General features: G+C 43.5%; 2 protein-coding genes across 2 annotated transcripts in view; one reads left to right on the forward strand and one right to left on the reverse strand.

Moving 5' to 3' along the window:
- Positions 1-14,135: 14,135 nt before the first annotated feature.
- Positions 14,136-15,389, reverse strand: FAM24B (family with sequence similarity 24 member B). The gene is made up of 2 exons (XM_008048235.1): positions 15,298-15,389; positions 14,136-14,374 (listed from the first exon to the last, which is right to left on the reverse strand). Exons 1-2 carry the CDS (start codon positions 15,387-15,389, stop codon positions 14,185-14,187), a joined length of 282 nt encoding a protein of 93 aa, XP_008046426.1. The 3' UTR covers positions 14,136-14,184.
- A 10,821-nt stretch (positions 15,390-26,210) lies between these two features.
- Positions 26,211-26,428, forward strand: part of LOC103249614 (uncharacterized protein C10orf88-like) — a 20,871-nt gene continuing 20,653 nt past the window's right edge. The window contains 1 exon segment of the mRNA XM_021707632.1: positions 26,211-26,387. Coding sequence (XP_021563307.1) covers positions 26,224-26,387 — 164 coding nt within the window. The 5' untranslated portion in view covers positions 26,211-26,223.

Genomic DNA, 26,428 nt, shown 5'->3' on the forward strand with positions numbered 1-26,428 from the left:
TTCTAGAGTAGTGGTTCTCAAACATTTTGGTCTTTAAACTCTGAAAAATAATTGAGGACCGAAAAAAACTTTAATTTATGTAGCTATATAAAATATCTGTTTAAAAATAATGACAGTAAATTTGCTATATATTAACATAATAGCCTTTATGAAAACAACCAAATTTTCTTTTAAAAAGTTCAGTGAGAATGGTATTGTTTTAAATTTATGCAAATCTATACATATTAGTTTTTGACCGCATAGTGCTATATGTTGCATTATAGCATATATATTCAAATATGGCTAATAAGAGCACAATAGGGATACTGAGAACAAACTGGTTAATCTCTGAAAAAGCATACATTTATACTCTAAACCTACTACGTTAGGAAATATTTAGGATAGAGGAGAGTACACAGTTACAAATTATATTAGTCATCAGAGCAATGACAGTATATATTTTATAGTCTCTGAAAAATGCCAGTGTATCCTTCATGACATACATGTGACAAGAGGGGGAAGCAGTTAAATAACATTTTAGTATTAGTATAAAAATACTTTTGACCTCACTGAATCCCTGAAAGAGTCATGGAGACCATACTCAGAGTTTCATTGTTCTAATGTTCATTGTGAAAGTTAGAAACTGGTGTGCCTTATATTTATTATTTTTATTAATTGGCTTGTTCCAATTAAATTCTTAAGCATTTTCATATCAGGTTATAAAATAATTTTCTAATACTTTAGTTGGATTGTTTGTATAAAGAAGAAATTTTTTTTCTTTTTTTTTATTATGAAGATGTGGGCTACAATTCAGGGTTAGGTATACAAACGTTGATTATGCAGGTACTCTTGTAGAAAAATTTTAAATTATGGGGCTGCTTGGAGAAGTACATGGAAAATATACAGGTTGACTTTTTAAAAAATTGAACAAGATCAGTTTGATTTAGAACTCAAAATAAAAAAGACCCTTTCTTAAAGGCTTGTTCTCTAAGGATTCCTCTTCACTTTTATGTTTCCATTTCAATTGTGTACTTAATAAATGTTTCTAATTAAAGAAATAAGAATGTGTTCAGGACTGTGGTCACCTGTTGGGTCTGTAGATTAGACCCTGGAAATACTTTGTGAGGAGACGAGCACACTTGTGGAGACAAATTTTGGCAATGGATGTTGCTACTTGTAAAACTTTCTTGTTTTTTTATAATACTAGGGAATTGATATATATTTTTCCATTTGTTTTTAGAATGGAAGAGCAGCCTGTTTGCTCCTACTTGGAAAAAATTCTCTCTAAAAATATGGAACTGATGGAAAAGAAACTTATGGACTACATCGATCGGCGAATATATAAACTCCAGGAGCACATAGATGATAAGATTGCTTTGTTAATGGACTTGCTGCAAAATCCCAACTCCCCGCCCGCTGGGATGCCTCTAAGACATTATGACTCTGGAGAAAGACTTTCAAATGGAGAAAGATAAGCTCTCAACATATACAATGTACTGCAGATATTTATTACATATTTATTATAAAGCCAAAACCCAAAAATGTTTATAAAAAGCAAGGATTTAAAATCCTTTGAAGGAGCAGCATCTTGCTTACATAAAGTGACGTCAGTGTCATTTGTACTACACTTGATATTGTAAATCCCGTACTGTATGCTGTTAACATGATGCAGTTATAAGTTATTTTTGCTAGCAATATTTTTCACTCTTAAAGAAATTTATGTATACCTGTGTTGTTTAAGAGTTTAAAATGTTTAAGGATTACTGATGCAGTTCATTAGTTTGTATTGCATATGTGTTTGAAATAAACTTTTTATTTATATAAAGACCTCATTTTGCAGTCTTAGGGGTATGAAGAGTAATGATTAGAGTATTTGATAATTTTTGTGTTTTTCTAATAGTCTTGAAAAATTGGATTCTTAAGACTTGATTCAAATCACCAATTTGCAAATCACCAATTTGCATTTTGTATTGCTTCTCTGAGATAATGAATCAGATGCAGTATTTGGCGTGTGTAAAAATTAGTTCACACAAAGGCCGTTCATATTATTTGTTTCCTTTCAGTGTAGCTGTAGACAGGAAATAAAAATCGGAATCAGCCTATTCCTTGTTAGGGTTAGTACTTTGCATTTGATGTGTCATGTCAAAAGGGAGCAGTCGTTTTGTTTGCTCTCGGTAACCCCAGGCAGTATCAGGAAGTGTCTCTCCTTTTGATCTGATCCAAGTTATTCTCAGAGTCTTTTTCTGATGTGTTTAGTGTGTGAAATGCTGAGGCTCTTTATGGACGGGTGGAGGCACAGGAATCAAGAGATGGCAATTCTTTCTGACAGACTTAATTTTCTGATCTTCTAACAAGTGTATATGTGTTGAAGGGTGTTGTATTTACATATAAAAATAAATGTACTTTGGAAGCTACTTGTTTTAAGTTGATGGAACCGTTTTATTTTCCAGTAATATGCTTTGAATGTTTTATTTTTAAGAAAGGGATATCTCATACTCATTTACTGTTTTGGAAAATTTTCTCTTCAAAAGGAGGGCTAATTTATATACTATTCATTTTTACAGTACTACAAAGGTGACACAGTATTATGTAACACACTCTGACCACAGTCACTTGAGGATTTGCATATATCACTTTTGCTAGTTTTTTATGGGTCATTCTTGGATAAAAGATAGATAAAACATAGTATTTCCTTTGTCCTCCTGGAGAAATCTGTCTCGTTTTTTTAAATGTTTGACCTTTTTTGTAATAACACTTAGCTTAAAATACAAACATTGTAGAGCTATACAATTTTTAAAATAATTTTATAAGGTTTTTTTTGGTTTTTTCTTTTGAGTTGGAGTCTCACTCCATCACCCAGGCTGGAGTGCAGTGGCCCGCTCACAGCCACCCCAGCGTCAACCTGCTGGCCTCCAGCGATCCTTTCACCTTAGCCTTCCAGGTAGCCAGAACTACAGGTGCACATTACCATGCCCAGCGAATGTTTTGATTTATTGTAGAGATGAGGTCTCGCCAAGTTGCCCAGGCTGGTCTCGAACCTGTGGGCTAAAGCAATCCACTCACCTTGGCTTCCCAAAGTGCTGGGATTACAGGCTGAGCCACTGAGCCTGGCCTGGTTTTTAAAATTTTTTATTTTCTTCTTAAACTTTTTTGTTAAAAATGAAGACGTAAACACACACGTTACCCTAGGCCTACCCAGGGTAAGGATGACCAGTATCACTGTCTTCCTCCTCCATATCTTGTCCCACTGGAAGGTCTTCAGGGGTGAAAACATGCATGAATCTGTCACCTCCTATGATAATATCTTCTTCTGAAATACCTCCTGCAAGACCTGCCTGAGGAGGGTTTACGGTTCACTTTAAAAAAAAAAAATAAGGGAGTCGTACACTCTAAAATAATGAAGAAAGTACAAACATAAACCAGGAACATAGTCTGTTATTATACAGTATTATGTGTTGGCAAGGCAGTAGGTTTGTTTACACCAGCATCACCACAAACACATGAGTAATGTGTTCACGCTACGATATTATGACAGCTTTGATGTTAGAAAATAATAGGAATTTTTCAAATTTACTTTAATCTTATGGGACCACCATTGTATATATGGTCCATTGTTGACTAGAATGTCATTGTGCGGCATGTAACTACTCTTGAGAAAAGACCATGGGAAGACTTTGAATGTTCCTCTTCCTGGCACCTAGGAACCACTGAAGAAACTATTCATGTTGTTTAAGCAGGAGAGTGACACGATCAACTCTGGGCCTTGGAAAGACACCACAATGGCGCTTTCCTCATGACCCCCTTGCAGAAGTTCTTGGCAGAAGTTCTTGGTGGATTTTGGCTACTGTGAATGTAGAACCATGTAGCATCTGACTGCCTGACATGAAGTGCGCATTTCTTATTTATTCTCCAGTCTTCTTGGTCAGAATCACCAGGGGGACTGATTAAAAAAACATGAAGACCCTGGAGTCCCAACCCAGACCTAAGAAATCAGCCCGGAGAGAGGTGGAGTCCCTGAACGGCATTGCAAAAGATTATTGCTATTATTAAGCAGTCTGAAGGTGAAGAATCTCTGCTTTGGGTTGTAACAGTACCTCTCAACATATAACCCTCTGATCAACCCCTTGCCTCTGCCTCACCTAGAAGCTGGTTAGAAGGAAAAATTCATGGCCTCCACCCAGAACCAATGAATCAGAATCTCTGTGGTGGGGCCCAGAATTTGTGATTTAACAAGATTTCCAGGTGATTCTTATGCACACATAAGTTAGAGAACTACTGCTATAACAAATGGATAAATCTCAGAAGATAAAGACTCAGACTCATATTTAAAAACCCAGGGCAGCAAATGCCATAAAAGCTAAGACAAGTGGGACCCTATCAAACAGAAGATTTTGCACACCCAAAGAAACCATCAAGAGATTGAAGAGACAACCCACAGAATGAGAAAAAAAATATTTGCTAATTATGTATCTGACAAAGGTCTAACATCTAGGCTGTACAAGGAACTCAAATGAACTGAAAGGAAAAAACAAACAACCCTATTAAAAAGTGAGCAAAGGACATGAATAGACACTTTACAAAAGAAAATATACAAACAGCCAACAGACACATGAAAAAATGCTTGGTCTCACTGATCATCAGAGAAATGCAAATCAAAACTACAACGATATACCACTTAACTCCAGTGAGGATGGCCATCATTAATAAATCATAAAACACCAGTTGCTGGTGTGGGTGCAGAGAAAAGGAAACGCTTTTACACGGTTGGTGGGAGTACAGACTAGTTCAGCCTCTGTGGGAAACAGTGTGACGATTCCTAAAAGAACTAAAAATTGACTTTCCATATGATCTCCCAATCTCTCTCCTAGGAATATACCCAGAGAAACATATCATTCTACAAAAAAGACACCTGCATACACATGTTTATAGTCACACTATTCACAATCGCAAAAACAGAACTCACCTTACTGCCCAACGCAAGTAGACTGGATAAAGAAAGTGTGGTACGTATACACAATGGAGTATACACAGTCAAAGAGAACAAAATCATGGACTTTGCGGCAAATTGGATGGAGACCATCATACTTAGTGATCTATCACAGAAACAACTCAATTCTGCACGTACTCACTCATAAGTGGGACCTGAACATTAGCATCACATTAGCACAAGGGAGGGATGGGCAGTCACTGGGCACTTCCAGGGAAGGGAGGGAGACAGGGGCACCTGGTTGTAGGTCTAAACTTCACCTGCATGCAGACTACTTGTGTAATTAATCCTGACTTGTATGCCGCATCTCTATAATAAAAACAAACAAACCCAGGGCAAGAGTCTGGGTAACTTATTGTACAGGAGATGCTCCCGCAAGTTGCTGTTGAAATAAAAACTAGGAAAAGTAGTCGAAGATCAACTCTTTGACTTTCAAGAGTCAGAACTCTTCAGACAGCATGACACCAAAGGATGATTCAAATTGAGCTCAGGCAGTTTTACTGCAGCCTTTCCCTAGCAGACACCAGTGAGTCCATCAAAACTTGTCTTCATTTTCACACCTTCCATCTAAATCCAGTCTATAAGCAGAACACTCCTGTGACAAACGTTGGCTTTGCCATTGACAAAAGAGTGACACATCCGTCCTCACTGAGACCTCTGAGAACTAACAGCCACCGCCAACACCATTGTCGACCACACCGCATTCATTGCCCTTCACTTTAGAAAAGAAGCAACCGGCTCAGGGAGTGAACTGCGTCCTTAAGGTCTTGTATCAATAGGTGGTGAAGATGGGCCCAGAGTCCAGGAGTCCTCTCCTTCTTCCCATTTCCATCTCTCCTGATCCCTATGCCCATGTGGATTTTGGTGTCAAACTGATCCTCTTTCACACTGGAAATCCACTGAAAGGTGAAGCAACTCTTCCTTGGCCGCCTCTCAAGATAAAGCGAATGTTAGCATCTCCCCAGCTGTCCCTTCCTTTTCCCATGTTCCCACTTCCTCATTCTGAAGGACGGTCCCAGGCCCTGCATTGGACAGGGCAGCCCAGGATTTTAGTTTTCTGCCCATTTTGACATTATCTCACCAAATGCCCTCAGAGGACATGTGCCCAAGACGGCCTAAAGGAAAAAACACAAGGGAGAGAAATCGAGTTCTTCCACCTTAGTCGCTTGGCTGCTGTGTAACTTTGGACAAGTGAGTGAACATTTCTTGACCTCAGCTTTCTCTTCTGTAAAATATCGCAGCCTACTTCTTGCCTGAGGTTTATAGTATTCTGAACATGAAGCACCTACCACAGGTGTGGCAAGCGGGAAGTGTTTGAAAAATGTTAAAGGTTAATTTTCGCCAGGTGTGGTGGCTCACACCTGTATCCCAACACTATGGAAGGTGGAGGTGAGAGGATTGCCTAAGCCCAGGGGTTCGAGACCAGCCTGGGTAACTTGGCGATACCTCGTCTTTACAATAAATCAAAAAACTACCTGGGCATGGTGGTACCTGTAGTTCCAGCTACTTGGAAGGCTGAGATGGATGGATCACCTAAGCCCAGCAGGTTGAGTCTACGGTGGCCGTGAGTATACTACTGCAGTCTAGCCTGGGTGACAGACTCCGATTCAAAACAAAAACAAAAACAAATCAAGAATAATGTAGCATATGTTTCTTAATAGCTCTACAATGATAGGAAACTTGAAAGTCCCCCTTCTGTTTTGTTTCCTTGAGAACCAAAGGGAAGTCAATTCCAAGTTCAGTGTTACTGGGCCATGATTTTCTCGAAGTGGGCCAGTGGCGGCCGGATCACCTGGGAATTTGTTACCAGCACACATTCTTAGGTCCCGCCTACCCCAGTAGAATAAGATAATAGAGCCTTTGAGCATGGAGCCCAGCAATTGTGCTTTAACAAGCCTGTCAGGGGCTTCGGATGCACTCCATGGTGACAACCATTGAAACAGGGTAAGCCTATGGGCTCTGGAGCCAGGGTGCTTGGATTCAGTTCCTCTCCCACTTGTATTACTTTGTGACCTTGGGTCCGTTAAATGACTTCTCTGGGCTCTCTTATCTACTGAATAGAGGTAAGATTGTATCTGCCCCAGAAAGTTGTTGAGAGAATTAACTGGGGCAGAGCTCAGAAAACACAGAGTCTCTCTAGGCCAGAGTCCTGATCTTAACTTGCCTTCACACTGGGATTTTCTGAGCACTTATAAAAAATGCTTATTTTGTTTTAGATTCAGGGGGTACACACGCATGTTTGTAACCTGGATGTATTGTATAGTGGTGAACCTTGTGCCCTGTGTTTAGTTTCTGAACCCTAAAACCCCCCCAAAATATTTTTGTACCTAATTAAAAAACCAACTATTCCATATATTATATATAACAAATAAACATATAATATATGAAAAATACTTATGAATGTATGCTTATTTCACTACAGTTTTTAAAATAATAAATACTGGTCACAAGCCCCAGAGACTGTGATCAAATTGCATGGGGTGCAGCCTGGGAATCTGAGTACTTGGAAGCTCTCCTGCTGATTCTAATGCATAGCAAAACTTAGATCCACAAGTATAGTGTTTTAAGACTTAGAATCTGGAATGAAACTTGCTAGGTACTAACGCTGGTCATGCCACTCACTCAACCTCCCTTTGTAGAACTAGTACTGACCTCAAAGCACACCCAGTCATCCTCAGTGACTATCAGCCATCACAGCCATCACCACCAATCGCCATCCTCATAATCGTCATGGTGGTTGCATCACTGCCACCTTGAACCGCAGCTAAATTCTTTTCACTGTGGTCAGCGAGTTCAAGCTCCCTTATTAGGAGACTGAAGCCTCTACTTACTGGAAGTGGGAAAAAGTCGATTCTGGTGCTTTTACTTTCTGGTCTTTCTATTATCCGGGCGCAGTCTTCATTGAATCAAGTCACAGGATCAGAACTTGGTGGGTCTCTGCCAGGTTTTCCCCTCCAGAATGGCCCTGCGGCTTGATTTGCCTTGAGAAACTGCAGATGGCACTGAGCAAAGTTGGCCATCACCCACCTGGAACCCTCTGCAGCCATGCTGCTGCTGATACACCGTGTTTAGCTCATTACAAAGTAAGACACCAGGAATTGATGTTTCTTTCTTGGAAATGCTTTCAGGGGGAAAGCATTTGTGATTTCTTTTTTCTTTTTTATTCTTTTGAGTTGGAGTCTCACTCTGTCACCCAGACTGGAGTGCAGTGGCCGCTCGCGGCCACCGCAGCCTCGACCTGCTGGGCTCCGGCGATCCTTCCGCCTCAGCCTTCCGAGTAGCCAGAATTACAGGCATGCGCTACCACACCCGGCTGATTTTAATTTTTGATTTATTGTAGAGATGAGGTCTCACTAGGTTGCCCAGGCGGGTCTCGAACCCGCGGGCTCAGGCATTCCACTCACCCCAGCCTCCCAAAGGTGCAGGATTACAGGCTGAGCCACCGAGCCCAGCTAAAGATCCAGATTTTTAAATGCCCAAATGCATTAGACTTAAGTGTGATTACATACATATTTCAGTTCATTTAACTTGTGTCATGGACATATATTCATGGATCAGTGCTCTTTAAAAAGTAATATCAACACAGTGTTCTTCATATGTATTTCCATAAGTCATACAATAAGTGGTAGAGATTTACACTTTTTTTTTTTTGAGTTGGAGTCTCACTCTGTCACCCTGACTGGAGGGCAGTAGCCACTCCCGGCCACCGCAGCCTCGACCTACTGGGCTCCAGCAATCCTTCTGCCTCAGCCTTCCAAGTTGCTGGAACTACAGGCACGCGCTACCACGCCCGCCTAGTTTTTTGATTTATTGTAGAGATGAGGTCTTGCCAAGTTGCCCAGGCGGGTCTCGAACCTGTGGACTCAGGCGATCCACTCACCTCAGCCTCCCAAAGGCACTGGATTACAGGCTGAGCCACTGAGCCCGGCTACCTTTTTACATTTATAATAGTGTAATGAACATGATTGTATATTCATCTTTGGACACCTTTATTATTGTTTCCTAAAGATAAGTATTTTTGTTTTCATTTTTTATTTTAAAGATACTGGGTACAATTCAGGGTTAGATATACAAATGTTCATTATGCAGGTACCCTTGTTGATGAGGTGTGCCCCACTTCCCTGGCAGTTTCTCACTAATGCCAATCCCTCCCTCCCCTCAGCAGTTTCCAATTACTGCCAATCCCTTTCTTATAGTATTATGATAATTGTTCAACATCCGCTTATGAGTGAAAACATATGGTACTCTGCTCTTTGTTTCTGTGATAGATCACTGAGTATGATAGACTCTAAATCCATCCAAGTTGCTGTAGAGTCCATATGTTTGCCCTTCTTTATGGCTGCATAATTTTCCATTGTGTGTATGTACCACATATTTTTTTTTTGAGTCGGAGTCTCACTCCATCACCCAGGCTGGAATACAGTGGAACACTCACGGCCACCCCAGAGTCAACCTTCTGGGCTCTGGTGATCCTTCCACCTCAGGCTTCAAAGTAGCCAGAATTACAGGCGTGTGTGGCCACACCTGGCTAATTTTTTGATTTGTTGTAGAGATGAGCTCTCGCCAAGTTGTCAGGGCTGGTCTCGAACCCATGGGCTCAGGCAATCCACTCGCCTCGGCCTTCAAAAGTGCTGGGATTATAGGCTGAGCCACTGAGCCTGGCCTGTATCACATTTTTAAAATCCAGTCCAGTTTCAATGGGCATCACAGTTGGTTCCATGTTTTTGCTACTGTGAATAGTGCTGCAATAAACATGTGTATGCAGGTATCTTTTTTGTAGAATAATTTGAGTTCCTCTGGGTATGTTCCCAGTAGGGAGATTGCTGGGTCATATGGAAGGTCAATTTCTTATTCTTTCAGAAATCACCACACTGTCTTCCCAAGAGGCTGCACTAGTTTGCATTCCCACCAGCAGTGTGGAAGCGTTCCTTTTTCTCCACATCCTCACCAGCATCTGTTGTTGTTTGTTTTATTAATGATGGCCATTCTTACTGGGGGTAGGTAGTATCTCAATGTGGATTCGATTTGTATTTCTCTGGTGATTAATGAGGCTGAGCACTTTTTCATGTGTCTGTTGGCTGCCCGTTTATCTTTTTTTGAGAAGTGTCTATTCATGTTAAAGATAAGTTTTTAGAAGTAAAATTTTCTGGTCAAATTTCAAGGGCCTTTTCTATTTTATATTGCAATATCTACAAAAAAGTTTTTTAAAAATTAGCCAGGTGTGATGGCATACACCTATAGTCCCAGCTACATGAGAACTGAGGTGGAAGGATCACCTGAGTCCAGGTGGTTGAAACCGTAGTGAGCCATGATTGTGCCACTGTAATCCCGCCTGGGTAACACAGTGAAATCCTGAATCAAAATAATAATCATCATCATCATCATCAACATCATCTTTTCTACATCAGGACCAGCAGAGGATTCAAAAGATCTAAAATCTCTGCCAGCAATCTTTAGAATGGCAGTATTTTGATGAAAAATCTAGTTCAATTTTTTTTTTTTTTTTTACTTTCAGCCTTCATTGATTTCAACTCCACCAAACAGGAGGTTATTTATTTATTATTATTTAAAAAAAATTTTTTTTTGAGTTGGAGTCTCACTTTGTCACCCAGGCTGGAGTGCAGTGGAGTGCAGTGGGCTCAGGCAATCCTTCCACCTCAGCCTTCCAAGTAGCCAGAACTACAAGCATGTGCTACCCTGACCAGTTAATTATTCAATTTCTTGTAGAGATGAGGTCTCGCCAAGTTGCCCGGGCTGATCTCGAACCCATGAAAAAAAATTTTCTTAGGGACAAATTCTCACTTCATCACCCAGGCTGGAGTGCAGTGGCACAAACTTAGGTCACTGCAGCCTCTATCTCCTGGGCTCAAGTGATCCTCCCACCTCAACTTCCTGAGTAGCTGGGACTACAGGCATGCACCACCACACCCAGATCATTTAAAAACAATTTTTGAGGGGTAAAGACAGGGTTTTACTACATTGCCCATGCTTGCCTCAAGCAGTCCTCTCACCTTGGCTCTCCAAATCACTGGGATTAAGGTGTAAACTACCAGCCAGAAGGCAATTAAAAGGGCCAAAGGGATGAGCCTCTTTACAAACTCCATGTTTTGTTTTGTTTTTTGAGTTGGAGTCTCACTGTCGCCCAGGCTGTAGTGTAAGGTCACGGCCAGTGCAACCTCCACCTGCTGGGCTCAGGCGATCCTTCTGCATCAGCCTTCCAAGTAGCTGGAGCTACATGCACCATGCTCAGCTAATTTTTGTTTAGTTGTAGAGACGAGGTCTTGCCAAATTGCCCAGGTTGGTCTCGAACACATGGGTTCAGGCAATCCTCTTGCCTCTGTCTCCCAAAGTGCTGGGATTTCAGGTGTGAGCCACTGTGCCCAGCATACGCTCCATCTTTGCAAGGAACTGGGCAGCCTTCAGGGCCAGCAGGCTTTTATCAGCTCTGTGTTTCATAAGCTTCCTGAACACCCCCAGGGAAATATGTCAGTTGCAGCCATGCAAGGAGTAGATTTATGTGAGAACAGAGCAGCTCTGTGACAAGATTCTTATCAGCAATCCCCATAAGGAGTGTTCACCTTGCTTAACTCGTTCCCAGAAGGGCTGTACCCACCAATACTTTTCACAGGGTCTCCAGCACGAGCACTCAGCAGACACTGTATAATTTCCCATGGGCCTGACATGGGGGTCTACGCCCTGTCCCGACAGATCACCCTTGAGATCTCAGGACATCTGAAGCCTTCGCGGCTTCTCCCAAGGGAAGCCCGTGGGAGGCCTGAGCTACAGTGGGGTGAGGCGATGCAGCACCTGGGCAAACTCGGTCCAGCTGGGTAACACAAGCTCTGCCAGGTGGCTGACCTTGGAGGGCAGTGAAGGAGGAAGGGGAGAAAAAAGAAAGTGCAGATCCAGGCTCCCCTGCAGAGGTTTCTAACTGGTGATGCCTGCAGAGGCTGAAGCAGGTGGATTCGCTCCTCGGGCACTGTGGTTTGCAGCCAAGAGAAAGGACTCCCTAGGAAGAACATGGCGGGGAAGGAGGGGGTTACCTGTTTTTCATTTCATACATGGATGCGTTCATTTAGCAAATGTTCATTACTGTGACTGCAGGGCCTGAGGAATACAGAATTGAACATGAGAGACTCGGTCTTGCCCTCATGGAACTTGTATTCAAAGTGGGGAGTTGGACACAAAAATAAATGAAGAATTCAAAGAGTGAGAGGAGCTGTGACTACAATAAAACAGGGTGACTTGGTGGAGAGTGGGTGCCTCGCGGGGGTGGGGGACGGGGTGCACTGTGAGGGTGGGAAGAAAGGCATCTTGGGAGGTGAGATCTGGGCAGAGACAGAGGGATAAGAAGGCGGAATTCGGGTGTGATCTGGGCGCAGGGAGTCGCATTTTAGGCCCAAGAAAGGGCAGGTGCGAAGGCTCTGGGGCAGGGACTGGCTGGGCACACCACCGCACAAGGGAAGGCAGGACAGCCTGGCTGGGCCTGAGTGAAGAGGAGAGAGCCGGGAGGGAAAGATGGACAGAAGCAGGCAGTGGTCAGATGCAGAAGGACCCGGAGGGCAGAGGAGGTGTCTGGATTTTACTCGAAGTTCGAGTGGGCCATTCTGAGTGGACTGACTACCTTCTGTTTGTTTGTTTTTGAGTCGGAGCCTCACTCTCGCCCAGGCACACTCATGGCCACGGCAGACTCGACCTGCTGGACTCAGATGACCTTTCCGCCTCAGCCTTCCAAGTCGCTGGAACTACAGGCGCGCGCCACCACGCCCGGCTAATTTTATGATTTCTTGTGGAGGCGAGATCTCGCCAGGTTGCCCAGGCCGGTCTCGAACCCCCGAGCTCAGGCAAGACTCCTCACCTCCCCAAGTGCCGGGACTCCAGGCGTGGCCCAGCACTCCCGGCTGTGGGCTTCTTTTTCAAGAAGCTTCTGAGCAGCTCTGAGGGCTGAGGCTGGTGCAGGCTGGCCCTCCTCGGCCGATCCGCCTCTGCCCTCCCCCCGTCTTGGTGTTCCGGCTGTGCAGCGGGACAAGCTGCCATCGGGGGAGGGCGCAGTCCTAGCTGAGACCCGGGGACCCTTTCCCAGCAGGGCCCACAGCCGGCGCTGCAGGGGCAGGCAGCCAGACCCCCGCCCCGCCCAGTTCTGTCTGTCAGGCTGGCCGGGGACCGCGGGGCCTGGGTGTCCCCTGTGAGCGTGAGCGCCTGGGGTCCCTTCTGATCCCTGAGGGCCGCTGGCTCTCGGCTGTGTCCGCGCAGACTCACCCCCACCTGGCCTCTCGCTCTGACTCAGCCTCCCTTCACGGGCGGTTCCTGCCCGTCCTCTCGCCGCATTTGCTGCAGACACACCTGTTCGGAGCCAGAACGCTTTGCATTCAGCGTGCAGGTGGCGCTCACAAGCAAGGGTTTTGTTCAGAAGGGGCAGCACAGACTGTGGTACCGATGGGCCCCCGGGCTCAGCAAGGGGTTCCAGAGGCTCCGTGGAAGGAGCTGGAACAGAGGCAGCTGGGGGCAGAAGTGGCCAGGGGCGCCCGGCACGGCCCCTGCTGTGGTCGGAAGTCTGGGCTCCGCCGTCGACTGGAGGCTCTGGCCCAGGTGAGGCTGCGAGGCTGCGTCAGCCTCATCAGTGCCCCTGTGATCCACGAAGGAGTTGCTCTGAAGATTGCGTGGCAGCCAAATGTCCTTTATCGGCCGATCTTGGCGCAGGTCAGATGCCTTGGACGCAGGAGGTCCTGCCTGACTCTTCTCGCTGTCTCGCAGTCCTTGGGGACCCCAGGACACGGGTCCAGCTTGGAGCTGGATGGCAGCCACCGAAGACCTCAGAAGAAGAGCTGAACAGGTGACCCCAGCTGGGTGAGAGCAGGGCCGAACTGGAAACACCCTGGGCTCAAAGTGCATTTTCCTTCTGCGATGGGAGGTGGGCTGGACACCTCTAGTAGTTCGGCTCTAACTCCCTCTTCTGTTGCAATGTAATGGGACAAGGTAGTTGTCTCAAGTCTCAAAGTGGGTAATACGTATATTTAAGTAGGGGACATTTATAATAACTAAAAAAAACACTGGAGGCAGAAGATGTTATTTTTATTCTTGCGTTTTTATTGAAAAGCACATAAAATAACATTGTACATTATATAATATCATGTAAACACTCTAGAAGTCGAATAAGAAAACATCCTACTAAGAAAGGAATGTTGCTCATGAAGATTCTCATGCCCACCTTTCCCAAGTCAGAGTCCCTCATTTACGTCACAGTAGCATGGTGGCAGGGCATCGAAATCATGCATTCGACACGCAGTGCAGCACTGGAGGGTGGGACAAGACTCGGCGGTACTGGCCTTGGCCCTGGCGTTCTTGGTGTACCACGCCTTGTCTAGATTTTTACCTTTTGCAGCCTCGACATCAGGCTCCTTGGCAGTTCTTAAGCAAAGACATACACAGAGCACAGACTTAGAAGTATTCTTCTCAGTCCCTCTGTTATCATGGTTGGGGATATCTGGGAAGTTAAGCGCTGGAGCCCATCAAATGTGGACACCAGCTCTAGATTAAAGCTATGACCCCATCCCAAGTTCCTCTCTCATGCCTTCCTCTCCTATGCTTGCAATCAAGGTAAACTCAGGCTACAAAAGTAAAGGAGAGAGAACTGCAAGCAGGGATCCCCCAGCAGGTCAGTGCAGGCCCTGGAGATGCAGGATTGATGGGTAGGTGCAGCATTCAGCTGTGCCCGGGCTCCGGATGTGCCATCTAACTCCCTAGAATGAGGACACAACTGCATCTGATAACCAGTTTCTTCCGTACCTGAAGGGTCTTCTCCCCAAACTGTAATAATCTCTTGTTTGACCTCCACCCCTTCCTCAGCTCCCCTTGGATCCTGGCACAGCTGAGCTGTCCCTGAGTCCTAGAGGCCCACCTCGCTGTCTCCAAAACCAGTTACAACGAATGTGGGAACACCCTGAGAGCTCCCAGCTCAGGCAAGAGACCAGTCCAGCCTATCCTCCAGGTGAGTACAAGGCTGAGTCATCAGTCTATGGTGCCCAGGACTGAGGGAGGCTTGGCCAAGGTGATGAATTAGACATCTGATAGTAAACTCAGTGAGGCCTAGGGACATCAAAACAGTGTTACACACACAGCCTCCAAGCTGAGAACACTTCTACCAAACCAAGCCAGAAGGGGGAAAAAAAATAGTAATGAGTGATTCTATACTAAGCTGCCTCTGCCTTTTTAAAAGCTTCCTTCTGCTCTTGACCTCGCCTTGGATGTGGCTACCGCTACAAGGATAACCCTACTCAGGCATCCAGGGATCTCATTCGAGGGAGTGTATTCACTTTACCCACATGACTCACTTTAGTGCTTTGGATACTTTGATGAAAAGACAGAGCACAACAACTGTCAGCAGGAGTAAGGCTGCCAGGATACCTCCAGCAATGGCGAACATAGCTATCGTCTTCAGCTTAGTAGACTCGGGTGTGCCTAGACAGAGAAGAACAGACAAGCCATGAGCATGATCCTCCCCTCACATATCCGCTAAGCAGCCTCAGGGTGCACCCTTCGGTGGAGGAAGAACAACCCCAAACCCAGATCCTTATGTGTGTAAAACACAAATGTGTCCTTCCAGGGAGGCCCAGGGTCCTCAGTTGGCCCAGAGATAGGGAAAAGGCTTATCTGCGGAGGAAATAGTACTGAAATGCAACCTCCAGTAGGAAGGAAATCAGAGAGACAGACACCTGGAAGAATTCTTCCCTTTCCCAGGCAGCTACAGGCAGCTAGAAGCAACAGGCAGGCCTGCACTGGAGCTGAGGGCGTGTCTCCCCAACACCTGGGCTGAACTATGTTTGCTCAGAGAGTTAGAACTGACTCCTCGCTGAGCCTCAGGCTCAAAGATTTCCTAGGGAAAAATCTGTTGCCAGTTGTTACCGTCCAACGATACTGAGCATACCCAAATCCATTTTGTAAATGATGTGTGTTTTAGGGAAAAAAGTTTTCAATTCTTTCTCTGACAACTGCCATTTTTACTCCTAAGTGTTAAATCCACCCAGGAAATCTAATTTAAGATGAACAATTTGTTTAATCTAACTTTCTGAAACTAGGAAAATGTGAACCAGAGGAGAAGAATAAACAATCTGATTACAAACGCATACTTACTGCCTTGAAAATCTTGATAGCAGAATGAAGGCCAAAAGTAAAACAAAATTACAATTAAAGTAAAGTTTAGGGAACGTGACATCTTATCAGGACTATCTCAAACTTTTAATTTGAGAAAGAAAACTCTAGTTAATAAGATCCAAGATTGGAGAGCTTGCTTTTAGAAGCACAGTTTTCCACCAAAGCTGGCAGAATGATCAGCCACTGAGTTCCAACTTCTATACCAGTCAGAATGCAGCTGTGTGACATCAGCTCTCTTGACACCAGCTCTCTCTCATGGAGTTCTAAATTCCATTCCATCTTCACATATATTTTAGCATCAATAGAGATAGAAATGCCCAAATACTATCTTAAATCATGTGATTCTCAGTCTACCATTTTTAGGTTTTATTTCCCTCAGAGAAACTTAAGTTTTAACAGCTAATCAAAGCAAATTTGGGATTTCAATACAATAAAAGAGAAGTGATGTAGGGGGGAACTAATATCTAAAAATGCTCGTATATCTGCAAGTTCAATTATAGAAATTAGGTTTGAAGTTATGTTTTAGCCACACAATGAAACAATATGTAGCCATTTAATAGGATTCAAATATAGGTTCATAGATATCATGTCATGCTTTAATGTTAAGACAAAAAAGATTCAAAAGAGTAAATTGAATAGGATACCTACTCTAGTCAGGTTTCTATGATTTCAAGGTTTCTTATTTCAGCAAAGGCAACTCCATTAAATGAGGGAATTATTTTAACTACAGCAGGTTATTTCTTGCTGCTCTGACCAAAACCTGGGTAGGTCAAGAACAGTAGGAAAGGCATCAACAAAAATAGTGGTATAAGAACCTCTGAAAAGTCTCTCCTCCATAAAAGCAATAAAAAAATCTGGCAAAAATTTTTCAGAGTCAACTTTTTTGGAACTCTTGAAAACAACTAAAGGTTTGCAGCAGTCTAGGAAACATTTCTTCAAGAAAAACAACTAAATCTCAGTGTAAACAGCAAGCTTCATGGTGCTGTCCCATACTCCCTCTGTAGCACCATAATAACCTTGAAAATAGTCATATTTCCAGTGTAGCCACCAGAGAAGCAGAACAGAGGTGGGACTCTTTCTAAGTCTTGTTCCCAAGGAGATGTCATTGTAAGCCCTATCTTCTGGTATAACCTCACCTACAAATTTTTCTGTGCTTGAATCATTTCAGAGTGATAACCCAGTGCAATAATTCTCCCCAAGGGACTAATTGTTTTAACTTCCTGACTGCCTGAAGTGGTGGATAACATTTGGGGCAAATGTTAGGCTAGCTAAAAATCTCAAGGGAAAAGCTGGGGAATGAGATGTCCATGGAGGTTTTGAAAAGCTATGACTTATTCCTGAGAGTTTAGAAAACCAGGCACATGTATAAGGCTGTGTACATGTCTAGTACTGTGAATATCAAGAGAGATGTGAGATGGCCCTAAGCTTTCACCTCTGCCTTCCAAGCAGGAAGTGAAAGCAAAGGCAGAGTTTTCAAGTGCTTGTCCAAATATTGAAGGCATATCCCTACAGGCACAAAGAGCCCCTGAGCAAAAAATGGGAGATTTATTGGTTTTGGGTATTTAAGGAAATATGTGTCCAATCATTAGCTGACCACTAAACTAATCAGTGCAGACTTTTCCACACACAACAAAGAATACAGACTTTACATAATTAGTTGAGAAAAGTCACTAAACAAACAACTATACAACTATAACAAGCAGCAATAGCAAACCCTGGAAAGAGGAAAATCTGATTTCTAGAGATGCCCTGTTTGTATTAATTTAAATGTCCAGTTTTTTTTTTTAAAGCCTATAATACACATAAAGAAGCAATAAAGTATGGAGGGAAGCAATAAATAAAAACTTTTCCTGAAGAAGCCCAGACATTGACCCTACAAGAAAAGAATTTAAATCTATTTTAGGTATGTTCAAGGAAACCATGTACAAAGAAATAGAGTATAAAATTAATGTCTCATCATAGAGAATGTCAATAAAGATAAAAATTATTATAAAAAAGAGCCAAATCAAAATTATGGAATTGAAAGTGCAATGACAAAAATAAAAAATCCACTCGAAGGACTTAACAGCAGATTTGAACTGATAGAATCAGTGAACTTGAAGATAGGTCAATTGTGATTATCCAGACTGCAATACAGAAAGGAAAAAGAACAGATAAAAATGAACACAGGACTTCCGGTTTCCACTTTAACGCCTAAAGAACTTGGGAATTCTTTATTCCTTTCATCACAACTGAAGAAAGTGAAAATCAAAAACTCTTCACTCAACCAGAGAATTGAAGTCACAGGGAAAACAGCCACCCCAAAAACTGGAGAGAGAGCGAGGTGAACACAGACAATCCCAGCTTGCCAGGAGCAGAAGCCACCACCAGAGCCAACAACTTGTAGCAACACTTAAACAATAACTAATGTCTTGCTGGAGGTTGAATGAGGCCTAGCCTGAGAGTTAAAAACTCCCTGAGGAGCAGTTTCTTTCGCCTGTGCCAACTCTGGCATGTCACACTTTCTCCCTTCTTTTCTAATAAACTTTGTTTGAAAACAAAAACAAAACTCTTGAGGGACTAGCTTGTCTTGTTTCGTTGGGGGACACACTTTCATGAGTTATACCTCCAGGAGCTCACCAGGTTCTTAAGATGAAAGAAAATCCCCTTATGTATTTGTCTCCACTGACGCTACAGCAAGGGTGGCCTTGTACTACTGGGAGATAAGTCATTAATTTCACCAGGTCTCCTTTCATGCCACCCCTACATGGTGGAGGTGGAAGGGTATCTCGTGACCACTGTGTCAAAGTAGAAGGCCAGGCTCACTGAAGGGTCTCCACTGATGTCGCTGGGGTCAGGGAGAGTTGTTGCCACTCAGGGTCGACTGTCAGCTATCTATTCACCCTTCTTTGACACAAACCTAGTAGAGGAGTGGATTGGGGTCCCTCTTGAAGTAGGACCACAGTTTTGCCTGTGGTGCTTGGCTGGAATGCAGCAGCTATTGTCTAAAAGTTTTCTGTCTTCCTGGGCTATTTCCTGATCCTTGACAAGAGAAAATAGGCTCTTATTAGGACTTTTTTGTCTGACTTGGTGTTTCCAAGTTGTCAACTTCTTCGGCTCCAAGTCTAGGAATATGAGACAAAAACAAAACCCAGGGATCTCGCCACCATGACATTTCTTAGATTCCAGGGCTCCTAAGCTATTATTCTTTCTTCTCTCCACCTGTTTAAGTCTTTTGTTTGTTTTAAATGGTATGTCCATGTTCTTCATTGAACTTAGGAAAAATGAGGAAAAGTACCTCTTCCTAAAAGTGTAAGTCTCCCATATGGGAGAATTTGAAATCAATCCTCTGCCACTGTGCCAACCCACTTGCCCAACCCTGAAAATGAGTTGTACCGTGGGCCCCTCACATGTGTCATACAGTTCACATCCCAATAAAATACATCTGTCCAGAACATCTTCCTCTGCGTATCTCCATACTCCATGTATTTTCATGCCTCTAAGCCTAGCTAGATGGCTCTCGCAGTCTGTCTCTTCCTTGATCTTCTGAAATACTAATCGTTCAAGGTTTCAAATGCCACCTCCTCTGTAAAACCTTTGCTGATTCCTACCTCTCTCCCTCCCATGTTAATTGCTTTTTCTCTATGTCCTTTGTTTGTACCTATATGAAAATTTGAATTTCTCTTTCCTTGAGGATTTCCAGTTTCCGCTTTACCTCTCTGACCATTTATCTTCAGTACAGGAATCCACTGAACTTCCCTGAACCCAATACTCTGAGTTAACTGTGGGTTTTGCTTTTATGCTTTTTCTGTCACCCAAAAATGTTTTATTTTCCCACATTTCCTTTGATTCCTGCCTACTGAAGTAGCAACTACTCAGAGGGATTTGACCCTAACTGAGCTGAGTCATCTGAAGGAGCTAGGTTCGGTTGAACCCTCCCATTGGAGTTGATTACTTTATCTCTTGGTTTCCCTCTCTATTCCTGCGATTACTTGAGTTCTCTGTTTAATAGTCTGTGGGCTTGTATATTATAAGTTTGCTTTTTCAAAGTGTTTGTGAGTTTGATGAAAGCAGGAACTCTGAAACCCTAGGTATCAAAACAGAGGGCCTAGAACCCTTTATGGCACATGTTATAGGCCAAATCTAAATTTTGTCAATCTGTAACAACTTTCTCCACCTGAGCCTCTAAATGTAGAGAGAGTAGTAAACTCAGACATAGCCTCAAACTCTGACAAGCTTTCATGTATTCAAAAGAATACCTAATACTTGTAAGTCACCATCATTAAATTACTGATCTTAATACTTCCAATGTGTTTTAGCAATATCCTTCTGAGTTGTGATGAAAACAGCCAGGAAGCAATAGCTAAAACCTTTTTTTTTTTTTTTTTTTTTTTTTTGACAAATGAGGAAACTGAAGCTCATAGAGCAGAAGTGACTCCCTTAAGTCACATAGCAAATCCCTGGCAAAGTGGAAATGAGGGTCTGGTTCTGTGATCTTTCACTCCATCTCCTGCCTCTCAGGTCCAATGTCCTTTCACCCCAACCTTCCTGAATTCTCTAAAATGATAGATTGTTCCCCATCATTTCCCCCTAGCTCTGTTATTCAGAGGTTGTGATTTTTGACTCTTAGCTGAAAGATCTGAAAAGAAATCAATTGTATTTCATTTAGGGAAGGAGCTAGTTTTTCTTGGTGATGTTTTTACACTAAGAGATAGCTCATTGGCAGTTCACATGTAGTGCCTACTCAAAGAGTATTGGGAGGAGTGGGAGCCAGGAGCCATGAGTTCCAGATGGCAAAAGGTAGGCAGCAACTGTGCTTTGAATCAGTGAGTTGAGCTTTGTGATGCAATGCCCATTACAGGGGCTGGCCTTATCTCTGTGAGAAAGTCTCCATAATTCACACCCACAAAGACTTTCACCAAGATCAGTTATTTTGCCAAGTGCTATTCCATGAGTAACACCTGGGCTGGGTGGTTGCAAACACCCTGATGCCTGCTAAACTGCATCTCCGGTGACAGAAGCAGCCCGGATCCCAGATCACATAAGCATGTGAGCCCACTACTTGGCCAAGGTTGCATCTCTGTGCCTCTTTCACAGTCCTGCTCTGCTCCTATGAAGCTCATCTTTTTATCTTCAGACTCTTGGCACAGTTAAGATCCTTGCCATGCCCTGGCAACTGCCATAAGAGTTGGGTTATGGCCCAAATAGAGAAGTTCTCCCTAATTAAATCCTGTATTCTCAGAGAAATAAAGATTGTTGTGAACAAAATGCAATCGGGCCTTATGAAATGTCAGGGTTTGACAACAGTTTCTGTGTCTTTGTAAAACCCAAATGAAAGACATTCATTTTTTGAGGTATTCAAGAGGGGGCAACATTTGATACTTCCAGAAAGAATTTAGTATCAGAAAAAGTCTGTTTCACGTGGCAACATCAAGTAGCCTTTTTGCTTAGGCTGCTAAGAAGCTTCCATCTAAACTTAGTTCTCAGATGCTTTTACTGTTTCATCCCATGTATCCAGCACCGTGATAATGTTTACAACCCTTTTTATTTTCTTACTCTAGTTGTTCTTTTATTGCAATACTGCAAGCCTGCTGCCTCAAATTTCAAAGTGGGTAACACATAGGTAAAGGATATATGCCACTAAGTAACAAATAACAGAAGCACAGAAAACTTTTTTGGTATTGCACCTTTATTGAAAAATATATAAGTAAAAACTTATAAAATTCTTAAGCATATACATAGCTAAGCTAAAACACAAAACAATTATACTATTGAAAGATATAGCTTTTATAGATATCCATGCCCGGTATTCCCAATTTAAGAGTTCTAGCCTTAGTCACATGATCAGAGGGTCTTATACTTGTCATAGATCCTAATACTTCACACCTCCGGGCTATGTCAGGAGATACAGGGGAAACAACTGCTACCTAGGCAACCATGGGCACAGCATTGCCATCTAAGGCAGCATTGTCAGGCACTGGGTAAGTTCACACTAGAGACAGAGTCAAGTCATTGAGGATCATATTTTTAAAAATTGGGTTGCACAGTTTTACTGTAGATATGATTGCTTTCAACTTCTTTCTTTACAGAGCTTAAGACCCAATATACAAAAACAGCATTTGACTTTTCCATAGTCCAAATGTCAACTGTCTTGGAAACCCCTTGGGAACATTAGGGCTGGGATGAATTATACCATGAATCCCAGAACTTGACTATAATGTTCTTTTCATTTGCCAGATTCCTATCCCATCTTTTCCTCACCCAATTTCATTATGGCTATAAAATCAGGTTTAAAAGTTCCAAGGAGAGGAAAAATCCAAGCTTGATGATGACTTACAGTGTTCTACCCTGTCTGTGCTCATCTGGGTGATCTGTGCAGGCCCCGCCATGAGGGCAGGAATGACGGGGAGGCTCACAGTCTGCCAAGCACTGGGCTCTGGGATTTGCCCTCTTGCTCACAGGCTTAACTTCCATAAAATGTGACAAGACTGAATCTGTCAAACCAATCTCCCACATCTTGGGAGGCATTCCTTCCAACACTCACATGATTTAAGAAGAATAGCAGGCCCCCATCTGATTTCACCTACAGAAACAATGACTCCTCTGCTCCAGGAATGGCAAGAAACATTTCAAAAAAGAGCTCCAGCTTAAACGCATGTGGGCTGATCTACACCCCCTCGTCAAGCATTCTTCTGGGTCTTCAGAGTACAGCTCCTCATCTCATTATTTCTAAGGCCCCTGGAAAGAAAAAAGAGGACAGCTCAAGAACTCTCTAAATCAGGAAAGGGGAGATCATTTTCGCGCTGTTTTTTCAGTCTATCATGATGTGGACAGAGAGAGAAAGCTCAGCCAATGTGCTGAGTTAAACGCTTGATAGTAAACTCAATTATTTAAAATGACAGCAAAGCAGCACTGACACACAGAGCCACCAGGCTGAGAACATTCCGTTTATGAGTTCACAACTCCACGTGGGAGAGAAAAAACAACCTGACTGTATGCTAACCTGACTTTGCCTTTTTAGTCTTACTGAGTTTTATTCTAGGGAATAGAAATAGTAAATGAACATGAAAGACACAATCCCTGCTCTCACAGCATTTAAATTATTGAAGGGGAGTCAAGTCAATAAACCAAAATAAATAAATTCAAATTATAATAACTGTGTAGAAAATAATTAGACAAGGTGACGAGATAGTGACTGTCTTATAGGTGGGGATTTAATAATAATATGGTCAAGAAATGCCATTCTTGAGAAGATGAAATTTTAGCAAAGATATAAAGAGGAAGGCATTCGTGTGTGATGTCGGCGTGTAGGGGGAAGTGCATTTTAGGCAAACAAATGGACAAAGCCTAAGGTCCTGAGGCAGGAAGAAGTTGGACATGCCTACACAATAAGGGAAGGAAAGCCAGTGTGGCTTGAATGTCAATAGAAGGAATGGGAGGTAATGATGGAAAAGAGAAGCAGATAAATGGTCAGATTATGAAGGTATCTGTAGGTCAGATAAGGAATTTGGATTTTACTCTGTAGTCAATAGGTACCTTCAGAGCAGAAAAATGACAGGACTAATTTTTAAAGAAACCTCTTGCTACTCTGTAGAGGTGAGAAGCAGCAATAGACTACACCTTCTGGGTGGAAACTTCCTGGTTCCCCTAGCAACCTTTCTGTGCCCTGTTGTTCTGATCCTTTAGTGGGCTCTAGGACATTGGAGTTCAGGGGAAACACATAATCCTAGACTGTGAACCAGTAGGATGTATTCCTAGTTGAGTCCCACAGCCAGGTGTCTGGTCCCACACCTGGTGCTGCAGTGGCAAAGTCAGTACCTGTGATCCAAAGGATGTTGTGTCCATGAGGAATTTGGAAGCTTGGAAATGGCACTCAGTAAGTTCACTAGGTTCTTTCCTGCGTAAACACTTTTTGGGCTGGCTACATGTGAGTTTGGGACTGGACGTCCTTGTGAGAGTAAGCAGGAAGCATGAGTATGGAATGGAGACTGATTTACCAAAGACCACTTGTCCCTAGCTGTGACTACAAATACCCCAAACTGCTCCGTTACCTGTTCCCTCTCCTTCTAGTCTCTCTACTTTCTAGGGTTTTTTAAAGACAGTCCAGTATAGCATGGAATATATTTATTAAAGATCAGCATTTGCTCTTAGACTTTTACATGGATTTATGGATTTTACTACTGATTATTCTTTCATACATATTCATTCCATTTATGAGAGACATATACCAAAGGAAGACATATGGATGAGAGAAATATTCAACTATTTAAAGTTAAGAAAACAAAAACAAATTTTATTAATGAGTTATGACGTCTTTATTATTTAGTAATGGAAATATGTGGCATTTATTATTTTACATATACTAATTCATCTAAATAAATCACCTTTCAGAGAAAATACTAAATTTCTTTCAGTCTTAAAAAATATCTAGGCCAGGTGCAGTGGCTCAAGCCTATAATCCCAACACTTTTTGGGAGGCCAAGGTGAGAGGACTGCCTGAGCCCACGGGTTCGAAACCAGCCTGACCAACTTGACGAGAATTCATCTCTACAATAAATCAAAAAATTAGCCAGGCGTGATGGTGCGTGCCTGTAGTTCCAGCTACTTGGAAGACTGAGGCGGAAGGATCACCTGAGCCCAGCAGGTCGAGGCTACGGTGGCCATGAGCATGTCACTGCACTCCAGCCTGGGCAACAGAGTGAGACTGACTCCAACTCAAAAAAAAAAAAAAAATCTATTTGTTCCAAGATGATACAATGATTAGTTTATGATTGTACATATATACACCTATCATGGCCTCATTGGCCTGCAATCCATTTCTCTCTCTTAAGGATGTGAGGGCGGGGGAGGAAAGCAAAAGAGGCCTGGTCTACTCTCCTTGAAAACTTACTTATAATCAATTTCTTAGCAAGCAAAGTATTGACATTAGCAGAGATATAGTTCTGAACTATGGAATTATTTTAGAAGATGATTCCTTTATTGGACTGCTTATGGTAAAAAAAAAAAAAAAACTACGAATTTAAAGGGCAGGTCTCCGTGAAAAATGCCATAAAAGCTACATGACTGAAATGAAGATGTGTCATAAAACAAAATGTTCCTTTACCCGAGGTGACTGCACACATGATTAGAGACCTTACCTTTGAACCTAGGACAGAATACAGTGGAGCAGACCAGTTTCATGAGAGACCAGAAATAGCTGCAGGAAGGGGCTCCCCCACCCTGGCACAAAGATGGAACCTTGGTCAAGTTAGGAGGACACAGAGGTTTATGTGACCAAGGAATTGGACAATCTTCTACTACTTCTATCTTAAGAAATCAGAGAAAGAGAGCCAATCAAACATAAAGGAAGCAGGAGGATCCTTCCTGTCTACAATAAAGATAAAAGCAAAAGTCAATAAATTGAAAATAGAGGCCAGGTGCGGTGGCTCACGCCTATAATTCCAGCACTTTGGGAGGCCGAGGTAAGAGAACTACCTGAGCCCCCGGGTTCGAGACCAGCCTGGGCAAATTGGTGACTTCATCTCTACGATAAATCAAAAAATTAGCTGGGCATGGTGGCGCGTGCCTGTAGTTCCAGCTACCTGGAAGGCTGAGGCGGAAGGATCGCCGGAGCCCAGCAGGTCGAGGCTGCGGTGGCCAGGAGTGGCCACTGCACTCCAGTCTGGGCGACAGAGTGAGACTCCAACTCAAAAAAAAGAAAAGAAACAAGAAAGTAGAGAAAACCCAATAAAACACGGAAAAGATCAATAAAATCGTAAATCTCTAGCTGATTAAGAAAAAAGACATGAAACAAATTACCCATAAACGACGCGCCGTGCCACCGGCCAGTGGGGCGTAAGCTAAGACCGCCCCTGCAAAGCGGACCGAGGACCTGTCAGTGCGCATGCTCCGACCTTGATCGTATTCTGCCCGGTAGCTTTTGAAGGCCATTCCTGAAACCACATGGCACGCGCATGCGTGCCTACAGAGCTGGCTCTCGCGACAAAAGCGAGAAGCGGCGGATCTGGGGTTGGAAGTGGGGCGAGCCGGAAGTCACCCTGCTTCCTCGTTTCCACCTTGCACTGACGGAAACGCAGGCGCTGGGAGAGGGGTTCCGGGGCTGGGCTGGCCTGGCCGAAGCCGGCGGAATGGAGACCAGTACCGAGGACGGGGCGCTGACCTCCCGCCCGATGCTGGCTGCTTCCTGGGATGCCGCAGGCGGGGCCCTGACCCAGAGCCTCCTTCTCTCCCGGGCTGGACTCGGCGCCCGCGACTTCGACTGGGAGGAGCTGTTGGCGCCGCCTGCTTCGGGGTGCGCCGGGGCGGCGGGGGCCGGGGCCGCCGCGCTCGGTG

This window comes from Carlito syrichta, unplaced genomic scaffold (assembly GCF_000164805.1).
Source record: "Carlito syrichta isolate Samal-C Ts95f unplaced genomic scaffold, Tarsius_syrichta-2.0.1 Scaffold122680, whole genome shotgun sequence".
Taxonomy (NCBI): domain Eukaryota; kingdom Metazoa; phylum Chordata; class Mammalia; order Primates; family Tarsiidae; genus Carlito; species Carlito syrichta.